The sequence below is a fragment of the Sus scrofa genome, chromosome 16, assembly GCF_054392235.1.
Source record: "Sus scrofa isolate SSC_HxYL_T2T_F1_AM1 chromosome 16, Sscrofa_HxYL_maternal_Yorkshire_Landrace_v2.0, whole genome shotgun sequence".
Classification (NCBI taxonomy): Eukaryota; Metazoa; Chordata; class Mammalia; order Artiodactyla; family Suidae; genus Sus; species Sus scrofa.
Window position 1 is genome coordinate 44183254 of NC_139398.1, and position 20518 is coordinate 44203771.

Sequence of the window (20518 nt, forward strand, 5' to 3'; positions counted from 1 at the left end):
TTTTTTTGGTCTTTTGTCTTTTTGCCATTTCTTGGGCCACTGCCTCAGCATGTGGAGGTTCCCAGGCTAGGGGTCCAATCGGAGCTGTAGCCACGGGCCTACACCAGAGCCACAGCAACTCGGGATCCGAGCCACGTCTGCGACCTACACCACAGCTCACGGCAACACCAGATCCCCAACCCACTGAGCAAGGCCAGGAATCGAACCCGCAACCTCATGGTTCCTAGTCGGATTTGTTAATCACTGCGCCACGACAGGAACTCCTAAAGATATGTTACATACATGCATCAGAAGATTACTTTGCCTTAAAAAAAATGAGATAATCTTTCCATTTGAGACAACATGGATGAACCTGGAGGACATTTTGTTAAGCAAGATAAGCCAGATGCGGGGGAAATACTACATGATCCAATTTATATGAAGAAGCTAAAATAGTCTTGGAGAAGCAGAGGATAGAATGGTGGGTACCATGGGCTCAGAGGAGGGAAAAATAAGGAAGCATCAGTCAAAGGGTACAAAGTTTCATTTAGGCAAGATGAATAAGTCCTAGAGTTTTACTGTACAGCATAGTCCCTATAGTTAGCAATACTGTATCTACACTTAAAAATTTGCTAAGAAGGTATCTCTTATGTTAAGTGTTCTTATCACAAAAAATAATAATAGCAGCAACAACAACAACAATACAACAGGGGGGAACTTTTGGAGATGTGGATATGTTTGTGGCATATATTGTGGTGATGGTTTTAAGGCTATATTCTTATCTCCAAACTCATAAAATTTGTATACATTAAATAGGTCAGCTTTATATATGTAATTCATTCTTCAGTAAAGTGATTTTTCAAAATAAATAAAGTTTTTTTTAAGTGCTTCCTCTTGAGACAGAGCAGAAAATAGAACTGAAGTCTTTCCACTCCCATCCTAGTGCTATTTTCCTTATTAGAACTATATTAAGAAGTAAATGTTGATAATGACTATCTCTTCAGTATTAGATTTTATATTTTAATATGTGTGTGAGAATTTGAGAGCTTTTGTATATATTAATGTGAAGGCAGATACTATGATTCTGTTTTGACATTCCATATTTACAATGATTTTTATGGAAAAGGTGTGAAAAATCAGGGCCTTGTGGACAGTGGAATCTAAAAGTAAGCAGACTACAAAAATCTAAATGTCCAAATCTTTAAGGATGGAGTGGTAGCATCATATCATTCTAAAGAGATCCAGGCACTGATAATGCAAAATCAATTTTAATAATAAGTCTGGATATTCTGTAAGTGTTTATAAAATCAGGTAGGATGCAGACTTACTTTAAGAAATGGACTATGGAATAATGGGCATATTTGGGGGAAAATGGATTTTGTTATTTAATTCTCTCTAGAGATGGGCACTTGTATAAATCATATTTACTGCTCGTGATTTTTTTTTAACCTCGGATTTTTTTTTTAAATCATCCCAACCCATTTATGTCTTGGCTGAGGTTATGCCTAAAGGAGTACTTGCTGGTTCATAACAAGTGCAGTCTGTGTACTTGAAATGCATTACTTACTTTGGAAAGAATAAAAAGTTAACAGAAGAGGCGGCCTATGCCTCCTTTACTTTTCAGAAGTTTCCTACATAGTGCAATTGACTTTATGTCTTTGGCTCAGAAACCACATGTTTTCTCAGTAGCAGAACACATTATACTTCTGATTAAGATCAGCCATTGTTCATCATGATTAGCATGAACTGGAGCATCCAAGTAATTGCATTGCGGTTCAGAAAAATTCACAAAGGACACAACTGGTTTAATAATTTTGTTTTGAAGAGAGGAAACTCCAATGTGGTCAGCATTGCACAAGCCTTCCAGATTGAGTGCTCCTCAGTGGTATGGCAGGGTCCTGGCCAAATGGGAAAAATGAGGTGTTGGTGTGGGGCTTTCCATTCTCTGCTGTTCCCTCGATTCCTTTCTTTCAGCATATGTATGCATCCTATTGAATGCTATGTAAGCATCCATTCTTGGGGGCTTCAGTAACTTCTGTGGGTCTGTCTTTCGAAGTAGATTTTCATGATGCAAATACTTTGCTAGCCATTCCTCAACCCAATATATATCAAAATGTACTGGCTTCATGCATTTTCCCTGAAGGATCCTCCCTGACTTGTGCCAGGTAAGGTTTACTAGTAGGCTCAGGTGATGGATACCCTGTTTCCAATGTACATGTGTTTTAAATTAAGCCTATACAAGCTTGGGGTATAAACACTTTAAAAGTTCTATCAAATTTTCTCTTACAGATTTTAATAGCATATTTATTTTAAATTGTTCATGACACCTTTTGAAGTTGAAATTTCCTCTTTTCCAAACTTGTCGTTTCTTTGGCTCCCCTCCATTCTACCCCTCTGCCTTTCATGCCTGAAAACACAACAGCTAATGGGGCCACTGTATAACTTCAATCTCTAAGATTACCAAACACTTACTCTATTTATTTTTTAATGCCTGGCAGGAGGTACTTGGCACTCTGATAGAGACATTGGCTTGGATATCAAGAAAGAGTTAGGTGAAAAGACTGTTCATGAAATAATGTAAATATGAGATGACGATCTCCAGGAAGCTACCTTTATAGAAGAAAAAAATATAAATATGAAACAAGTCAGAGGCAAATTACCCTTCAAATAAATGTAATAACAGTCATAACGACAGGAATAACTACTATGAATAGCAAATATTTCTTAGTTCATTAAATTTTATTATAATTGGAGCTTTTTCATGGAGAAGAGATGTTTCTCTTACTCTGATAAACTTTGAGTTCATCAAGTGTTCCTCTAATGATCAGTAGTAAGATCTGGAACATTCTTTAATCTTCTTAATCTTCAGGCAAATCATTGCAGTAATGTCATATAAAAAGCAGAAATTTAACATAAATAAAATTTCTTGAGTTAAACTTGCATTAAAACTTAAAGTAATAATATCCATAGTTCATGAAACAATGTGTTTGGGCCTTTGTATTGACCCTGTGTGTTTGGGTGAATATAGTGGTTACATCCTTATTTTCTAGACAGGAACCTGGGACTCAATAGAATGAATTGCCAAAGATTTAATACAACAATTAGGTGACAAGGCCAGGCCAGGGTGTGGAACCCCAGCCTTCTGTCTTCAACAGATTCTCTCCTATAACAACAAGGATTCTTTGGAACTTTGACCTGTGGAAATGCCTCCTCTGTCACATCACCAAGGACAGCAAGGACAGAAATGACATTCTATTTAAGCTTCCCAAAAAAAGGCTTCACAATTAAGACCTCTTAGATAATCATGAGTCTAAAATTCCCAGGTCTTCCTTATTCAAATTCATAGAGCATTTGATATATAGATGTTATTTATTTATTCAATAAATATTATTGAATGCCTGTTTTGTACCTGGAACTCTTATAAGTACCAAGGATATATAAGTGAACAGAATAGATGAAAATTCCTTCCATTGTGGAGCTTGTATTCTATTGAGGAAGGACAAATAAAAAATTAATAAATTTAATTAACATAAGTAACATATGTTATATCATATGTCAGAATGTGATAAGTGCTATGAGAAAAAATAGAGCAAGATAATGGGGCTTGAGAATGCTGAGGATTCCTGAAATTTCCTAAACTCCATGCTGATACTTTCCTAGAATCTTGTCATTTTTTACACAGTTTGGGAAGTGAGTCTTACTTAGGATTATGCAGTGGGATAGGCGTTCTTTCCAGAGCTGTATGTTTGATGTCAGAACAAACAGCTCCTAGAAAAATACACAAAATTTCTTGATGTCCTCTGTCCTGCTAATGCATCCTTTACCATGGATCCTAACTCTCCAACTCCCTGTCTCAGTCCTGGCCTACTACACTCTACCGCTTTCTGAGTTCTCAGCCCTCAGTCTTTACTTATCCAGAACACATAGCAGGCCATGGTTCCACTTGCTGTATCAGGTTACTTCCCGTTATCACCATAGTCAAGGGGCTTTCTATGGCCCTGGAGTTCAAATGCAAACTCCAGACCTTTCCTTCAAAGTTCACTGCTTGCCAATCTTGGCCTTCATGCTCCAGGTCATAGAGAAGTTTACACTGTGTTCCAATCAGCCATACTTTCCCATCTCCTTCCATTTTCAGCCCTCATGTTCCTGTTTCCACACTTTTGCCTGGGCTATCTCTCTTCCCTCCTACCTTATAACTCATAATAACTTTGCTATTAACATGCTGTCACTTTTTATAGACTGTCCTAGATTTTCCTCAGTCATTGGTAATGTGTTCCAGTTAATTAGTACTCTCCTACACATTTATAATTTGTTCCATTCAGATGATGGAATTTTAGAATTGGAAGGGTCCTTGGAGGCCTGTCTTATATCTGCAGTAGAAACACCTTTCAAAACATCTCTGACAAGCTATAAACTACTTCATCTTAACCTGAAGACTTGCATGACTGGTCTACATATGCCTTGTCCGTTTAAATCTTCATTACTCTCCACAAGCCCACCATACTACTACCTTTCCTCCTAAATCTCACTAGGTGACTATAACTACTATTTCCCAAGGAGAAAGTAGGGAAGGAAGGAGGGAAGGAGGAGGGGAGGAAGGAGGGAAGGAAGAAAGGAAAGAAGGGAGGGAGGGAGGGAGAAAGGCAGGAACGGAGGAAGGAGGGAAGGAAAAAAGAAGGGGCTACTGAATCAAAACTTTACTCTTCCTTCCTGTCCTGTTTCAGCTAGCTATAGCTTTGTAACAAATCACCCCAAAACTTAGTGGCTTAAAACAATAATAATTTATTATTTCTCAAGATTTTAAGGTTTGGAAAAAAAGAGAAAGTAAAAATACACACATAAAAGACTTTGAGGATTGGAGTTCCCATTGTGGTTCAGCAGTAACCAACTCAGCTAGTGTCCATGAGGACTCAGGTTTGAACCCTGACCTCACTCAGTGGGTTAAGGATCTGGTGTTTCCATGAGCTGTGGTGTAGGTTGCAGATGTGGTACATGGCTGTGACTGTTGTATAGGCTGGCAGCTACAGCTCTCATTTGACCCCTAGCCCGGGAACTTCCATATGCCACAGGTGCAGCCCTAAAAAGACAAGACAAAAAAATTTTTTGAGGCTTGAATAGATGTTTCCCTGATGCCTGAAGAACTGTATGAATGCTCATTTGTTCAGCTGCAGTCATCTGGTACCTCATTTAGGGCCAGAGGGTCCATGATGGATTAACTTGTGTCTGGCAGTTTATGCTATCTGCTCGAGCATTGCTTCTCTTCCACATGGGCTCTCATCCTCCCTTAGACTGGACTGGGCTTCTTCACAGCACAGCGGTCTCGAATTTACAAAAAAGATGAAATGGATCTACCATCCTTTTAAGGCCTAGCCTCAGAAGTCAGTGTCATATCTGCTACATTCTATTTATCAAGCAAATCTCAGTTTCAACAGGAGGAAAAATAGATTTTGCATCTGTGAAAGATGGTGAGGGGCAATGCCCCATCTCGAAGGTGCACAAAGTTCCAAACCATATACCACACTGACAGACCTCTGGATTCTGGACCATCTGGAGCCCTGCCTAGGGAATCAGTGGCCTTTCCTCCTTTCAAAGACAAAAGTGCCCTTCTGGACCCACCCCTTCTACATGCACAGGGACTCAACTTTCTTTCCTGTGATATCAGCCTTTCTCTTGTTGTTACTGGTTCTTCTTAACCATTATTTTACCATATCCAGGTTCCCTCCATAATAAATTTAAACTCATCTCAAACTTTTAATGGTTTGCTTGAAAAAAAAAAAAAAAAAAGAAGAATCCACACTTATTAGCATGGCCCGTATCCCTCATTTTTAGCCAAGTTACTTAAAATGAAGTCTGCTCAACACTCACGGCTCCCATTCCTTTTTTTTTTTTTTCTTTGTCTTTTTCTTTTGTCTTTTCAAGGCCATACCCATGGCATATGGAGGTTCCCAGGCCAGGGGTCTAATCGGAGCAGTAGCCACCGGCCTACGCCACAGCCACAGCAGCGCAGGATCCGAGCCACGTCTGCGACCCATACCACAGCTCATGGCAATACTGGATCCTTAACCCACTGAGCGAGGCCAGGGATTGAACCTGCAACCTCATGGTTCCCAGTTGGATTTGTTAACCACTGAGCCATGACAGGAACTCCCATGGCTCCCATTCTTTTTTGTTGTTGTTGTTGTTGTTGTTGTTGTTATTTCTTGGGCCGCTCCCGCGGCATATGGAGGTTCCCAGGCTAGGGGTCCAATCGGAGCTGTAGCCCCCGGCCTACGCCAGAGCCACAGCAACGCCAGATCCGAGCCGCACCTGCAACCTACACCACAGCTCATGGCAACGCCGGATCGTTAACCCACTGAGCAAGGGCAGGGACCGAACCCGCAACCTCATGGTTCCTAGTCTGATTCGTTAACCACTGCGCCACGACGGGAACTCCCTCCCATTCTTGATATTCTTTCCTTCTTTGGCTTCCATGATGTCACTGTTTTCTGATTCTCCCTTTCCCTCTCTGACCACTCCCACCAATTTCCTTCCTTCCCTCATTAAAATCTCATGTTATTTTCTCCTAGATGTCAGTCTTCAGCTGTCTTGGTCTGTACTCTCTGGAGTTGGTAGTATTTCCTCTTGGGGCCTCAACCATACTCATAGCATGCTCATACACACTCCATGTATTCTCTCAGATGTTCCCCAGCAAGACGGGACCCAGATGCCTACAGAAGTGACCCTTATCCATGCACTCTTGATTGGCCTTTCTTCCTTCCCTCTATCATTTCCCCCACCTCCACATTTGTGAGTACTCGAAATTGCCTCCCCAGTATATATCTGTAGCAGTCTGCTTTGGGGGGAACCCAAATTAAGACAGCTTATATTATAAATGTTTCTATAATTGGTTATCCTTCACCCTCTGCTTTCTTAATTCAGATCCTCCTTTCTCATAATAAAGTAATAAAAATTACTTTAGGAGCTCCTATCTTCCTTCTGAGTCTAATTAACCCCTTTTTGCAATTTATTCATGACACTACAAGTAAAAAAAAAAAGAAACTTTAGAAGTCAAAGAATTGATCATTTCACATACTTTTTAAAAGCTTCAAGAGTTCCCAACTCTCCCCTGCATATAATAAATGCAAAGGTTTTTTTGTTTGTTTTTTGGTCTTTTCTCTCTTTTCAGGGCTGCACCTGTGGCACATGGAGGTTCCCAGGCTAAGAGTCTAATCAGAGCTGTAGCTGCTGGCCTACGCCACAGCCACAGCAACGCCAGATCCGAGCCGGGTCTGTGACCTACACCACAGCTCATGGCAATGCTGGATCCTCAACCCAGTGAGCAAGGCCAGGGATTGAACCCGCAACCTCATGGTTCCTAGTCGGATTCGTTAACCACTGAGCCACGACGGGAACTCCATAAATGCAAAGTTTTTAATGTACACTTTGAGAACATATGCGATCTGAATCCTATTTACCTCTCCAGGCTCAGATTCCACTCTAGCTACACTGAATTCCTTGAATTTATCAAAAGAGTGGTGTGTGTCTCTTCTTGCTTCTAAGACTTTGCTAAAGTTGCACCAAATTCAGACCTGCTCAGAACTGCAATAGTACATTTGTATTTTTGCTTCTCCCCTAAGTCCGAAGCAACCTAAAAAATTGTGTTCTATACATTAATGCCAGGACCTGGCATTAGTGCTGAGCATGTAGGAAGTTCTCAATATACATTAATCAGTCTATGTAGTCTCAACTTAAATAGTCCATAACACAGTCACTACCTTTTTCCAAATGGTTTTTACTGTCAAACTAGTTTAATCAATCACATTATCAAAGGTTTTGAAAATATTATGGGAAAAAACCTAGAGCCTAACCATAACTTCTTTAGTATCATTTGTTTTTTGGTGTTTTGGTGTCTTACATAGATACAGTGGTTCCATCATCTTCAAATATATATAATAATAAAAAGAACCAACGCTTGGATGGCACATGTTATGAGCCAAGTACTGTTTTAAGCATTGTATATACATTAATACATTTAATGTTCATGATCATGTCTGGTAGCTACTCTTATTATTTCCATTTTATAGACGAACTAAAGCATAGAGGATGATTGCCTTGACCTAAACTATACAGCAAATAAAGGGTAAAACCATGATTTGAACTCATGAAGTCTGGCACCCAAATTCATGCTATATTTTATGTAGAAGATTAAATTATTTAGGACATGGAAAGCACTTAGAATAGTGTCCTGCACATGGTATAAATTCAATAAATTTTGGCTATTATTATCTTTGATATTATAATAAATACATTGGATATAATTTGATATCTTTTGCTTTAAATTGGCATAGGTTTTGAATAAATTAGGTAGGTTTTTACTTTAAATTAGGTCATAAATAATTTTTAATCCTACTATGCAATCTTATTAACTATTGTTTTTTATGACTGTGCAATATTCTATAGAATGACCCTACAGTAATTAATTAGTTTTTCTGTTGATTACATTTCTTTTAATCTTTCATTATTATATATACCACTATAAGCATTATCTTTATGCATTAAGCTTTTTTCTCTTAATTTAGATCATTTTTTAGAATAGATTCCCAGAAGTAAGAATTATGCATTGAAGAGTTTGAATATTTTTCTGGTTATTTATGTAAGTCAGAAATGGCTTTGCAAAGGCACTATATCACAACTGTTTTAGGGAGTCTGTTCAACAATTTAGTATTTGCAATTGTTATAGTACTTATTTCCATTAATACTACTTTTACCCAAAGGACTTACACAAAATAAATCCCATCCCTTTTCAATATGACAATCTTTAAAGTTTTGAAAAGTTTAAAAAGTCATGCTCAATCCACTTGTACTCCTTTACAAACTTTCACCTCTTCTTCAGACTTTTTTTTTCCTCCAAACTAAACATCCCCAACTTCCTTTGAGCATCTCTGGTCTGACAAAATTACCAGGCTTTTAACTATCTGAGTCAGAGCCTCCTAAATACATTCCATTGTGCCTATGTTCCTCCTAATTTGGAGATTCCAGACATGGCCTGACAGTGCAGTGCACAGAGGGGCTATCACTTTCCTTGACCAGGGCATTTATTTCTAGCAATACAGCCTAAGGTCACATTAGCATTTTTGGCACTAAAATACCCTGTTGGTTCATGTTTTCTTGCTGTCTACTAAATCCTCTGTGACTTTTTCACACGAATGTCTATTAAGTCAATTTTCCCACATTCGGCATTGATGTAGATAATAGTACAGAGTTAAGTGAAGTTATTTACATAGGTTCTTATTAAACTCTCCTAGGTTAAGTTTTTTGTCCCAGAATGTTAAGACACTTATGAATGCCAAATAGGTATATTTATTTACCTGATGAGTACCTTTATACTTTCTGTATATTCACTTAAGTCATTAACAAAGATATAGCCTCAGTCAATTCTAAGTGCAGTCTTACAGTACATACTTAGAGTCCTTTGGTTGCTGGTAATCAGTGCCTTTCGATATAACTGTTTAGCCAGCAATGAATCAAGTACCTTAACCCTCAACCACATTCACCAATCCTATTCCTGAAGATATCACAGGAGACCTTGTTAAAGGCTTGCTAGCGCTAAAATAAATCATGATTATATTTTTCTATTAATTATTGTTAGAGTGATTTCATAATTCTACCTAAAAATACAATAAGTGGCTTTACCCTGAGTCTCATAACTATCCTTATTTTCTAAGTACTTACAAACTAGCATGTACGAATATTAAATCTTATGATTTAATGTTTATATTTCCTAACCTCCCTAGGAAATTATCAGTTCCTCAAGGGAAAAAGTCATTTATACTTCCATGTGTGTTTTACAAACGAACACAGTTACAGTCTTAACTAGTAATTGTTGAGTTCAGTCCCTAAATTTAAAAATACGTTAAAGTTAACACGTAACACAAGAAAATAAAATATTCTCAAGCTTCCTCCCTTATATTTTATTATTTAAATCCGTCTTCAACTTGAAGACCCTCTGTTTATTTTGGATAACGTTAATTACTAACTGATGGTGACTATCTAATTATGTTAATGGGAACCACTGTCAATTGTCTTAGAACTAGTAACACAGTAACTAAAATAACATGTTTCTCATTATTCAAAAATGTTAATCGAGTTATTTAACTTCCAGGGTGCTTATTGGTTCTCCTTTAGTTGGCCAACCCAAGAACAGAACTGGAGATGTTTATAAGTGTCCAGTTGGGAGAGGTGAATCATTACCTTGCATAAAGTTGGATCTACCAGGTATGTAAAATCAAAATGTTAAAAGTCTGATCCTAAATTATGCCCAGTACTCTCACTAAAAGTAATTTTCAACCAACTCAAGAAAATATTAGAAGTAATCTATAAACATTCTTTTCCGTTTTTATCATCCAAACTCACCTAAAATGACATTTTGATTCCTTCTGCCCTTCACTTGCTTTAGAAATTCATTTTAGACTATCCATAGATTTAGGTCTTACTGGTTTTGTAACCTGTAACTGTCTCTGTTGTTCAGAATCCTTTGTGGAACCAGTGGTAACATAAAAGAATGTTTCTAAATAAACGTATCACATTTCCTCCACAAAATTCAACTCAGTGCTTTTTTTAAAAAAAGAAAATGGCACAAGAGGAATTGTAGTAGAGCAATTTAATTTTTAAAAAGAGAATAATAGCACAGGTAAATTTATATTGAAATATGAATATTTGATAGAAATACCACCATAGTTAGAACATGACTAGAAAATGCCTACCAGAACTATCCAGGAATTACAACCCTATCAGTGTTCTACATAATATTAAGTACCACGAAAATGACTCATCCTCTGGAGGTTTGTTTAAGGTACTGTGTTTTTCAGTTCTTCTTTTTTTCAATGTATTACTTGTTTATTATGAGCATTTTTTCTTTATACTCAAGAGCATAGCTAAAATACCTACTTTAATACCCTCGCCTGATAATTTCAACATCTGGAATATCTCAACATCACTTTCCATTTATTACCTTTCTCTTGAAGTTGGATTACATTTTCCTGATTCTTCTTGTGTCTAGTAATTTTGGGTTGTAGCCTGGATTAAACTTTTGAGTTAGAAGCATAGAGATTTTAGTTCTGTTATGTGACTTTGAAAAGTCTTAACTTTTTGTTTTAGCAGGCAGTTTACTTGGCTGAACTCAATTTCCAGACTGCAGTGGGAAGCAGTTAAAATCACTGCTGAATTCTAATTTTTCACTGGGCTGTATGACATTGACCCTGCACATGTACAGTTCAGGTCATTCGGATATTTGGAAAGGATATATCTGTATATATTCAAACTCTCCTTTTGTGGTTCTACTTCCTAAGGTCCTCAGCAATGCTGTCATTGCCCCATTCTAGTCCTCTGTTTCTTCTAGGCAGGATGACTGTGGGTTCTAGTTGAGGCTTAGCCACTGACTCAATCCTTCCCTTAGGGGAAGACAAACAAACACAAAAACAGGAAACTCATCCAGTGCTAATCTCTTTTTACACGTATAGGTTCCCTTCCAGTTTCTCTCTGTTTTGAGTTGCTTTCCATTGCCTTTGGATGGTTGTTTCATACATATTTTTTTTTACCATTTTTCTAGAGTTTATAGTTGTTATCTGCAAAAGAACTGTTGTGATAGGAGCTACTCCTCATTACCGGAAACTGGAGTAGAGTTTTACAATTAGCAGGAGATTTTGGCTATATCAAGAACAGGAGGGAAGTTTCTAGTGTAGTTCCTAATGTCCCAGGAATGCTTATCCTGAGTCAATCCTAGTATAAAAAACTCTAATCCAGATTATTCAAGACTAGTTCAAAGCAAACCAGACTGAATTCAGAGACAAAGACCAATGCTTAGATTAGGAGGTCATTGTGGCCATTCAGGAATCTATGCTTCCTTCCCCACTTTAAATGTACATGTAATCTTAATGTAAGAAAAAAAATCCTAGGTGTGAAGAGTTAGACAAATCTTTCTTGAACTCGAGTTTTGCCACTTTCAAATATTTTAGCTCTCTGCTAAGCAGGGCTTAGAAGCTTTTGCTTTTCCTGTTCAATCTTTTTATTTTACTTTTTTAATATGAGCAAGTGGAATTTCTTTTTGCCATGTTGGCATTCTTTAGGGGCCAATATTCTTATCTGTACTGGCAAATGTAGTCCTTCATGGTGTTTTTTTAATCCAAACTTCCCGACCACCACTCTAATCTTGCTCCAGTTTTCTTTCTAACCCTTATGATAGATATCCCTATGGTGGTGAAATTAACCATCCAAAATCTTGCATTTAATATTTCTTTTCTGGTCTTCTACCCATTTTCCTCATTGCCAGAATTATTCTTTTTGTCATCGGTCATTTATAATATGTGTAATAACATGTAAGGTAAGTGTGTATTTATCTCCTATAGCATTAGGAGATAAATATTTTATCTATTTTAATTAACAAAATATGTGAAAGGCTATCCCATGTTCTTCTTGCCCTGATAGTAAAGCATTCTTTCACAATTCAGCAAACCTATTTGAGTCAGTGATCTAGACAAAGCTACTGAGACAAAAGGCAGGTTTTCAGCCTCATCTTATTTATTGTTTTCTTTAATAATACTTCAAAACTATTTAGCTGAACTAAAAGAAGAATGTGCAAAAGTATGAGCAAAGCAAACAGAATGTTTTAATGAGAGGACACTTAATTTGACTTTGTTATTCACCCTCATAAAATTTGTTTTATTTTTAGTTACTACATCAATTCCCAATGTCACAGAAGTAAAGGAGAACATGACATTTGGATCAACTTTAGTCACCAACCCAAAAGGAGGGTTTCTGGTAAGAAGAGGAAGAGTAAAAATAGTTAATGAACAAATAGTTCTGTGATTATGTATCTTTATAAAGTATGTTAGATAATTTTTAATCTCACGGTTTTAATTTTTTTAATTTTTGAAAAGGCATGTGGGCCCTTATATGCCTACAGATGTGGACACTTGCATTACACAACTGGAATCTGTTCTGATGTCAGCCCTACATTTCAAGTCCTGAACTCAATTGCTCCAGTACAAGGTACAGATTTTATGCAATGTCCTTCCAGTGTTTGAAAAGTGTTAGCATTGTATGAGACATATGTATACACAGGAGCATACCAAAAAGCTTGAAGTATTTTCTCAGCTACCAGCATTACCAATTTAGGTAAATGTTTGCTTTGCCAATATATAACCAAACCTCACTGCTATCCTTGGAATTGATACTAGTGTAAATAACCTTTACAGAGTCATGTTTAAACATCATAGCTAAAGCTGTCACGTTGTTTTTATTTAAAGGATGAGTTTCTTTGAGGAAAGTAAACTCATTTGAAATACACACAGAATGAGAACTGCACAGAAAATTCATACTGAAAAAATTTCTGAAGATAACTCATACAATGTTAATTAAAATTAAGTAGAGATGGGTTTTACTTCGCATGAATCCCAAAACAGTTGTTAGAGAATGCAATATTTCTTATCACCTTTACTTTTAATTTAAAAAAACACTTTTTTATGATTTTAAAAGTAATTTGTCCAATTTGTAGAACATCAGTTCATCTTTTAAAGTGAGATTTTTCTAGCCATGAAAGCATTTCATATACCTCTAAAGATAGGCTCCAAGTTTGCACAATTGACTCTTTTTCTTGCAGAATGTAGCACTCAGCTGGACATAGTCATAGTGCTGGATGGTTCCAACAGTATCTACCCCTGGGAAAGTGTTACTGCTTTTTTAAATGACCTCCTTAAAAGAATGGATATTGGTCCTAAACAGACACAGGTAAGTAAGTTTATGCTTGGATTTGTGTTGTCCTAAAGATGCAAATGCATGGATTTTTAATAAGACAAAGTCTTCTGAAAACGTATTTATCAATAAAGCTAAAATTCAGAATGAACTTTATATTCCATACCCCTGTTCTTATTCCTGGTGAAAGACATATTATTGGCAGATTACCTTATTTTCTAAACAGAAAATTCTATGAAAGTTGCCATTTTCAGTACTCTCAGAAAATAAGAAAATATTCCCTATAGATCTCTATAAAATCATAATTTAATTCTTAATTATAAAGTACCCATAGCTACCTTTGTTAATATCAGAGCATGATTTCAGAATTTGTAGACATCCCAAAGAATCTACCAAATTATAGTGTATTTTGTACAAATAAATTCGGAATTGACCACAGAATATTGCTTAAAATCTATTTTTCCTTATATTTTATAATTTCTTTGCTTAAGTAAAAAGCCAATGCTCCAGGCTTTAGCTGTAGTAAATTGAGTAATTTGTTTTTTTTTTTTTTTTTCCTCCACACAAGTCTCTGTTTCTAAACATATCCCTCTTTATTGCCACTAAATGACATGGAACTTCTCACTTAGCTCTTCCTGTTTAGACATTGAGTTTGGGTTTAATCAGCTTAATGTTCATTAAAATCATATGGCTGAAGACTTAAGATATAGACGAAAGGCCATAGATAAAAGGCAAATTAAGTGTCAGGTGAGGTCAGTGCATTGAGGTCAGGAATTAGCACTAGAGTCAGGATCAAAGTGGTTGTGCCGAGTCCGGGGTCTTCAGGAGAGCTCACAAGGTGTTAGGGCTGCATGTGCTCCGGGTGCTCTTTCCTTTCTCTTTCAGAGCTCTACTATTGAAAAATTTCCACGGCACTGCGAAAGTTGTCTGATCACGGTCATGTTTGTCACACCTACATTAAAATTGGGAGACAGACGCACATATATACACATATGTGTTGGATGTGTACATTTACCTATGTATATACATACTATACATATATGTATCTGTGTGTGTATTTTTTCATGTTTTTTGCATCTGTATATATACGTATATATTTTGTTTTGTTTTGTTTTGGGTTTTTTTTTTTTTTGTCTTTTAGGGCTGCACCAGCGGCATATGGAGGTTCCAGGCTAAGGGTCTAATCGGTGCTGTAGCTGCTGGCCTACACTGGATCCAAGCCATGTCTTCGACCTACACCACAGCTCACGGCAACAGCAGATTCTTAACCCACTGAGTGAGGCCAGGGATCAAACCGGCCTCCTCATGGATGCTAATTGGGTTCTTTAACCACTGAGCCATGATGGGAACTCCTGTATCTGTATATATATTTTTAATTTTATATTTGTTTTAAATACATACTATATAATTTTATTCTATATCATTTATATAATATATATTTTATTATATATATATATTTATTTATCATACATTTTCCCAGAAGGATGGTAGTTGAAGATAGCAAAGTAGATCTCAGTGTGAAACTTCATATGGCTCTATTCCAAGGCTGAATAGATCTCGTTAGGTGAGGGGTGAGGTTATGTATATACTACTGGACGATAGAGAACCTCTTGAAATCAGAGAAAATAGACTTCCACATCACAAAATGTAAATTCTGCTGGATGCAAGCTTCTTATCTACAGCTGACCTTCTCACGTGAATTACCAGAGGTTTGGAGAGCGTATTATCTCTCCTCTTTCAACAGGGCATCAGGTGGCCTTCATCCTTTAAAACATCACTTAAAACAGTGACTTGCTCTTCCTTCTGGTTACATGTTCCACACGGCCTCCTTTTTTTTCCTTTCTGAAGACATCTCTCCCTTCTTCCTTTCCTCTTTTCCACTATCTTTTCTCTCCTGGGTCAATAAGATTTCATAGAGCCATACAATTAGAGCTGGAAGGGATCTTAGACGTCATTTAGCCCCAGTTGTCAATTGATGGAGGGAACGTAAGAGACTAAGTGACTTGTTCAAGGTTCCTTGCTGGTTGATGACAAATCCAAACACATGGCTCTCCAGCAGCCATCTTTGCTTTCTGAGACCTCTACTCCTAGAGAAGTTTCAGAGCTAGTCCCATCTGATGCTCCTAAACAGTGGTCTCTAGGCTTTTGTGCCTGGTCCTCCTTACCCCACCTGCTAGCTGGAAGCAGGCCAGGACCCTTGGTGCCCCATTACCTACACTGACATACTGAAACCAAACTGCTGACCACAGCTCTCCCCTCTCTCAGCACATTCCCCATGGTGAACCTTCTACCTGTTTAGCCACCCCATTGGACCTTTTTATCCAGTCCTTTCTTTCCGAAACTAATGACACTCTTGAAATATTTTTTAAATTGTAAAATTTTTTTAGTCATCTGAATATTTGATTTTACTTTTAAATTTATTTTACTGTAAAAAATTTCATTTATTTGTAGTGATTTGTGGAAATTAGTGCAGCTGTGACATGTTGGAGTTTTCTCTACAACTTCAGGAAGGAAATCTACAAGGATATTTTAGAGTAATAATCACTGCTTCCCTGGTCATCTGTGCCAGTTTTGTAAAGAAATAGCTAACAGTCCATTGCTTATATGCTCGACCCATTCTGCTGCAATTTTGATGTTTCCATCTATTAGAAGTATAATTAATTTTACATTTCAATTGGGAGAGTCCCAATAGAGGAGCTATTCTGTCTAAGACCAGTGGAATTCCAGCCTTCCCTAGTGAGCTTCATGGAGTTCTGTGTCTGTCTTAGAGGGAACAGTGACTCTATTCAGAAGAATGGGGCCCAGCCCTGGGGTCTAGATGCTACTAGTCATGGGAGGGACACAGATTTACTCTGAGAAGAGTCAGGTCACATTTCCTGGGCTCCAAGACACCATTCCACGGGGAGGAAGATTTAAGAATGCAGCCCTGTGCACTTAGTCATTTGTAGCATCTGCTGACTTCCCCCGAGGGAACCCTGCTTCTTGCAGAGAGAGGAGCTGCTTAGATTGCTGAATTTTTGTCACATTTTTGCTTGTATCATTCATTGAGGAGCTTAGCCAGACTCATTCATTCATTTATTCAGATGTTTTACCTGAGGGTTTACTATGTACCAGGCTCTGTGCAAGGGCTTGAATAGTCGAGGAGAATAAGACAGATGCAGCCACTGCCCTCATGGAGCTTCTGCATAATCCAGTGTTTCTCCAAATGTGGCATGTGGAATTCCTGCTTCTGAATCCCATAGTGCTTGGACTGTACTCTGACTTTAAGAATCAAAATCTCCGGAATTCCCGTCGTGGCGCAGTGGTTAACGAATCCGACTAGGAACCATGAGGTGGCGGGTTCGGTCCCTGCCCTTGCTCAGTGGGTTAACGATCCGGCGTTGCCATGAGCTGTTGTGTAGGTTGCAGACGCGGCTCGGATCCTGCGTTGCTGTGCCTCTGGCGTAGGCCAGTGGCTACAGCTCCGATTGGACCCCTAGCCTGGGAACCTCCATATGCCGCAGCAGCGGCCCAAGAAATAGCAACAACAACAACAACAACAACAACAACAACAAAAAAAAAAGAATCAAAATCTCTGAAGGTGAGGCTAGAGAGCCTGTATTTTAAGCAAACAACCCACATGATTCTTAAATAGGTTAAATCTTGAAAAACAATGAACTAAAGCATTATTATGTTGGTATGTGTGTGGTCTGTGTCTGTATGTTTGTGCTTGTTGCATCCTCCAGATTACCGGAACTTCAAAGTTAAATCTTTTGTATCATCTTTTTATCCTTGTCGGTGGCCAGCCCAGTGCTTTGCTGTGACATAATGGGCCTTTAATGAGCACCTGTTGAATAAGTGCATATATCATAATGAGCGCACATTCATGTTTTTCTCTGATAGGTGGACATTTAATGAGAATTTTTCCGTAACTGACATTTTAATATTCTTTTGAGTATGTTATTTGTATGTTAGGCTTTAGTGTTTATCCTTGAGCAATTTCTAATCTTTTTCTATTTCGGCTTAAGTTGTCTTAATGACTGGTTTCCCAAGTAATTCGCTCAACAAAAGGAATTGAGAAGGATATTTACTAAGCCATCACTTTTGCCAAACTGTGTTTAATAGGGGTTTAGGTATAGCACATTTTAAATGCCCTTTAAAGTTCGATCTTCCGTCAGTGGCATCAGAAGATAAATTCATTCATAGAAATTTGGAAAGCCAATTTCACTTCAAAGAAATATGTACTAAAATGTATGCTTTTCTTTCAGGTGGTCTTACAGTAATTCTCTCTGAAAACACACAATTTGCTTTAACATTTATTTTTTTCCTAATTGGTCGCTAACATTATTTAAATACAGAGTTGTTGTTGGTTTTTTTATTTGTTTGTTTTTGATTTGGTCCTTCGTTTTTTGTTTGTTTTCCATTGAAACACCCAATCCTGCCCTAAGATTGGTGAAACTAGCTTCTGGAATTTTTCCTCCCTGTACTTATCCTCCCTACTTCTCCATTCTGAAAGGGACAGGTATAAAAATGAATTTCAAGAGATACTACCCAGAAGAAGTTGCAAAGATGGAAAGTTAAGAGCTTGATAGAGAACTCTCAGACTCCTCACCCATATCAAGGATATAAAAGCATAAAGAATGGAGTTGATAGAATTTGTGAAGAGGATTTCTCTGTAGAAAGAGTCTAGTGAGAAAGGCTTCAGTGGGATCATACAGTGAACTTGGAATGTGTCTCCTAAAGTTGGGACACACAGTTGACGAGGGCTTGACTCCTGCCTGAAATATCTAAAGGGTGAGCTAGCTGACCAGATGCTGACAGGCGAGTCAAGGCACTGGAATAGCCTTACATCCAGAGTTGTCAGTACGAAGAATGTATGTGGATCATCATGGAGTCATGTGAGGTCCTGTCCACAGTATCTCCTGGAAATTAGTGGAAGCCTCTGCACAGAAAAGCTGAAGACATACCTGATTCTTAGGGACCACAGTAGTGAGATGCATTCTAGCAAGGATGCAGGTGAAAGGAGATTCCCAAAGAGCCCACCAGAAAGCTAACACCTGTTAGCACCTAATCCATCTTAGAATAGCACCAGTCAAGCAAGAATTCCTATGCCCTTCATTTATCATCCCTCTCTCTGTTCCCAGAATGTCAGAAATTATAGTTAGCAGTCTGAGGGTAGATGAGTAGAGAAGCAAAATATAGCCAGTCGCACCCCTTCCTTAGCTATATGCTACTCACCTCCATAAGCTTTAGTAGGGGGAGGAAAGAAGACAACTATAAATCAGCTTTGATGCTTTGTCTTGTTGATTCTATTTTAATTTAGGTTGAACCATATGAAACTGTTGCTCTTTGGTCATTTTTAGACCTAAAAATACAGCAATTTCATGGGGTACACCTAAATTAAAATATAAAGGTTTTTTAACAGACATTTAAAAACTAAGAATAAGAAAAGTCTAAGACATTGATATTTCCATCCAGCAGGAGTAGAAGAATTTTACCCCAAATAATTTTTAAAGTGATGATGGGTCAAAAGATCACTTACATTTTGGTTATACCTCATGCGTGCTTGTTTGTTATATTAATTACAGTTACTCACGTGATACAAGAGGTCAAGATCGAATATAATGTCCTGCTCTCGCAGGCATAGACTTGTGATTTAGTAATTGCAAGTATTGGAAGGCAGTCTCAAAGATATTAAACATTTCTGGAAGTAACTATCACCTCCACCAAAAAAAGGAAGGAAGGGAGGGAGGAAGGAAGGAAGGAAAATGAATTTTAAAACTTGCATTAAGCTTTCCATATGACAATTAGTATACATAGGAAAATATAATGCAAGCTGATGAAAACATCAACCCTAAACAGTTACTCAAAATTTCTCCCATGTTTCTGTGTGGTCCCATTAAGACTTTTGCAAACATAGTCAAGGAACTTTTACAAACCAATTTTTTACCCAAGACAGAGTAAAAGCTATAAAATTTCCTTTTAAAAAACAACCTATAAAAACAAACCTGAAACATTCTGAGCTTGCCATAAAAGATATGATGGCATAAACATTATGGAGGTCTTATTGATCCTCAATACCTAAACATAACATGGCTTTTAATAATAAATGAGAATGATATAAATATGCCAAATACAAGTGCATTACCCTAAATAAAACCAGTAAGTTGTGAGGCTTGATATAAAAGTGAAATATACTAATGGAACAATGTCTGGATTGTTCCCATCAAGAGTGTGGCATAACATTAAACCAGGCAAAATGAAAGAGAGAAATTAATTAAATTTTAGGAATATTATTTATCTTTCTTTTTAGTACACATTTTATGACTACTTCCCTAGGAGCCTTAAATCTGAATGCTGATTCATTGTTTGGAGGTCTGAGAAGAAGCCTGCCTGAGCTCTACAGCTCTATCCTTGTGAGTTAGGCTATAGTTTCTGAAACTGGTGAGGTGAATGGGGTGAATCTTCTGGCTCACTAGCCTCCTGGTCCCCATTGTCCTCTACCTCCATCCATCACTCATCTGAGTTATTTTTTGCATGTAAAGTTCAGATCATGGCATTTCCCTGGATGAAATTCTCCTATCCTTGCCTGCTGAATAATCACCAATCTCTCCAGTGGACTACAAGGCATTTGTGACCTAGTGCCTGCCATTCCACTGCCTCCTGCCTTCTGCCTCCCTCTCTTCTGGCCCTGCAGCCACTCCTGCCCTGGCCTTCCCTAAACACATTCTGTGCTCACGTGATTCTCTGCTTAGAAAGCCCTTCTCCACCCCAGGCCTCATGTGCTAGGTCAGTTTCTCAGACTCAGCTCAAAAGTCACTTTCTCCATCAT

General features: G+C 37.8%; 1 protein-coding gene and 1 long non-coding RNA gene across 4 annotated transcripts in view; one reads left to right on the top strand and one right to left on the bottom strand.

The window, feature by feature from the left end:
• Positions 1–20518, top strand: part of ITGA1 (integrin subunit alpha 1) — a 174225-nt gene that overhangs the window by 62928 nt on the left and 90779 nt on the right. For all 3 annotated transcript variants that reach the window (XR_014831285.1, XR_014831286.1, XM_021076769.2), the window contains exons 3-6: positions 10121–10233; positions 12686–12774; positions 12894–13005; positions 13616–13743. Coding sequence is in view for 1 of the 3 variants with exons in the window: in XM_021076769.2 (XP_020932428.2) it covers positions 10121–10233; positions 12686–12774; positions 12894–13005; positions 13616–13743 (442 nt within the window). In the remaining 2 variants the exon portion in view is untranslated. The remainder of the gene's footprint in view (positions 1–10120; positions 10234–12685; positions 12775–12893; positions 13006–13615; positions 13744–20518) is intronic.
• LOC146395541 (uncharacterized) lies at positions 59–7017 on the bottom strand. Its single transcript, XR_014831297.1, has 2 exons — positions 6499–7017; positions 59–4524 (listed from the first exon to the last, which is right to left on the bottom strand). It is a non-coding gene; the product is annotated as an uncharacterized LOC146395541 (long non-coding RNA).